Source organism: Cariama cristata, unplaced genomic scaffold (assembly GCF_000690535.1).
Source record: "Cariama cristata isolate BGI_N322 unplaced genomic scaffold, ASM69053v1 scaffold23170, whole genome shotgun sequence".
NCBI classification, from domain to species: domain Eukaryota; kingdom Metazoa; phylum Chordata; class Aves; order Cariamiformes; family Cariamidae; genus Cariama; species Cariama cristata.
In genome coordinates this window covers 2,263-4,518 of record NW_009594417.1, presented here as the reverse complement: position 1 = coordinate 4,518, position 2,256 = coordinate 2,263, and the positions used below count along the sequence as shown (strand labels likewise).

At 62.6% G+C, this 2,256-nt stretch overlaps 1 protein-coding gene across 2 annotated transcripts in view; it reads right to left on the bottom strand.

The window, feature by feature from the left end:
- Positions 1–689: 689 nt before the first annotated feature.
- The window catches only part of GJB1 (gap junction protein, beta 1, 32kDa), a 1,856-nt gene continuing 289 nt past the window's right edge, over positions 690–2,256 (bottom strand). Inside the window, exon 2 of one of the 2 annotated variants that reach the window (XM_009697993.1) lies at positions 690–1,697. In XM_009697993.1, coding sequence (XP_009696295.1) covers positions 846–1,685 — 840 coding nt within the window. In that variant the 5' untranslated portion in view covers positions 1,686–1,697 and the 3' untranslated portion in view covers positions 690–845. Of the gene's footprint in view, positions 1,823–2,256 lie in introns of both variants that reach the window. The other variant, XM_009698001.1, reaches the window with a different exon arrangement.

The window sequence follows — 2,256 nt, the reverse complement described above, 5'->3', positions numbered from 1 at the left end:
GTGCATGCGGGGACCCACCCTGGGGCTGTCCCTGGAGTGTCCCCACCCTGCATCCCATGGGAACCCCTAACCCCTGCATCCCGTGGTAACCCCTAACCTGTCACAGGGAGAGCAGCGGTAGCAAAGACCTCCAGCAGAAAGCAGCCCTGCCGTGCTGGGAGCAACACAGGGGACACCGCGGTGGCAATCTGGCATGGGGACCCCTCACCGTTGGCAGGGCAGAGCCCGGTGCTCCCGTGCCGTCGGTTCCCCTCGGCGGGGCAGTGCAGGATGCTGTGAGGCCCCTTCCCAGCTGGTCCCCGGCTCCTCAGTGGGGTGCGGACAGGTCTGCCCAGCTCTGTCCCTCAGTCCCCCCTACGTGCAGGGTTATTGGGGCACGAGGCAGCTGCGTGCCCCATTGGCTTTCATTGTGACTGGCAGATGAAACAGCCACTGGGGAAACTTTTCCCCTCTATTTTTGGTCTGGGCACTTTTCTAAATATATTCGGGGCTAGAGGGGCTGGTGCTGGGGGAGCGTGAGCCCTTGGACACTGCTCAATGCCACCCAGGGGTCACTGTTCCTGCATGCCGGCTGCCAGGGCACTGCAGCCCCCACAGCCCCTGGTGACACCCACCTGGGCTAGGGTGCACATTGGCACCCCAGCCCCCGGGTATGTCCTAGCTGGAGCAGAAAGGAGGGAAGCAGCGCCTGAGAACAGAGATTTAATGGCCTGAGATGCCCTCCTGGCCGTCCGGGAGGGATGGACCCGGTGCCTCAGGGATGCTGTCCGTGGGACAGGGACAGCATAAGGCCGTGGGGTGGCTGTGGGGTGGGGGCAAGGGCTGGAGCCCCCCTGGCGCTGGCCCTAGCAGGCAGAGCAGCGGTCGCCCTTCTCCTGCAGCCCAGGGTTGCGGCGCAGCATGTCCTTGAGGGAGCCGTCCTGCTCCGTCAGCAGCTGGTTGATTTCGTTCTGCTTGTACTCAGAGGAGAGCTTGTGCCCATAGAAGGAGCCTTTCCCTGACGGGGGGTTGGAGTTGTGCTCGCCTCGGCGAGCGCAGGCCCGCACCACCAGGTAGACCAGCTCTGCCATATTGAGGACGATGCAGATGCTGGAGGTGACCAGCATGAAGACGGTGAAGATGGTCTTCTCGGTGGGTCGGGAGATGAAGCAGTCGACGGTGTTGGGGCAGGGGTAAGCCTCGCACTTGACCAGCCGCACCATCTGGTAGCCCGGGTAGAGCATGTAGAAGATGTACATGAACACGGCCTCAAAGAGCAGCCTGAAGACCACGCTGCAGACGTACGTCCACCACAGTGAACCCGATATGCGCATCTTGTGCTTCTTCACCTCCTCCATGTGCTTGGGGTCTGCGTGCCCCGTCAGCACCAGCAGCTTTTTCTCTTGGTGCTGCTGGTAGGCCACGTGCATGGCCACAAGGAGGGCTGGCGTGGTGACGAGGATGAGCTGCAGGGCCCACAGACGGATGTGGGAGATGGGGAAGAAGTGGTCGTAGCAGACACTGTTGCAGCCGGGCTGCTGTGTGTTGCAGGTGAAGGCGGATTTCTCATCCCCCCAGACGCTCTCGGCTGCCACCACCAGCACCATTATCCGGAAGATGAAGATGACAGAAAGCCAGATGCGCCCGATGGCCGTGGAGTGGCGGTTCACCCCGCTCAGCACTGTGTAGAGGCCAGCCCAGTTCATCGTTCCTCACGTCTGCAGGAGCAAGCAGTGAGAGATGATGTTAGAAGCAGGGAGGGTCCTTATCTGAGAGCCACCGCATCCCGGCCCTGGTGGCAGCAGCCCCAGGAGGGACCCGGGAGCAACTGGCTGCCGCAGCTCTGGTAGGTCGACAGCAGGATGGACGGACAGCAGGACGGATGGACAGCAGGACAGTGGCTCCTGCTGCTGATATGACTCAGGGCAGCGTTTTGGCCGGAGCAGGTGGTAGACCGGTTGACCCTGCACTGCCAGCTGCTCCTGCCCTGCCACCCTGCACTAGCACAGGGATCCTGATGTATGGCTGTGGCAGAGGATGGGGGTGAAACTCCCACACCTCTGCAGGGACCCCCGGTCTGCATCCAGGGCTGAGCTCTCTGGCTAGGGATAGACCTAAGGAGCTCCATGGGCTCCTCTGCATCAGCACCTCCCTGCTCCCGTTCCCCCCCATTCTCTGAAGGAATGGGGCCAGGGAGCCCTGAGATGGGGGGACCCCCTGTGCAGCCACGCATTGCCACCATCCTAGAGCCATCCCTGCCTGGGGAGCACAGGGTGA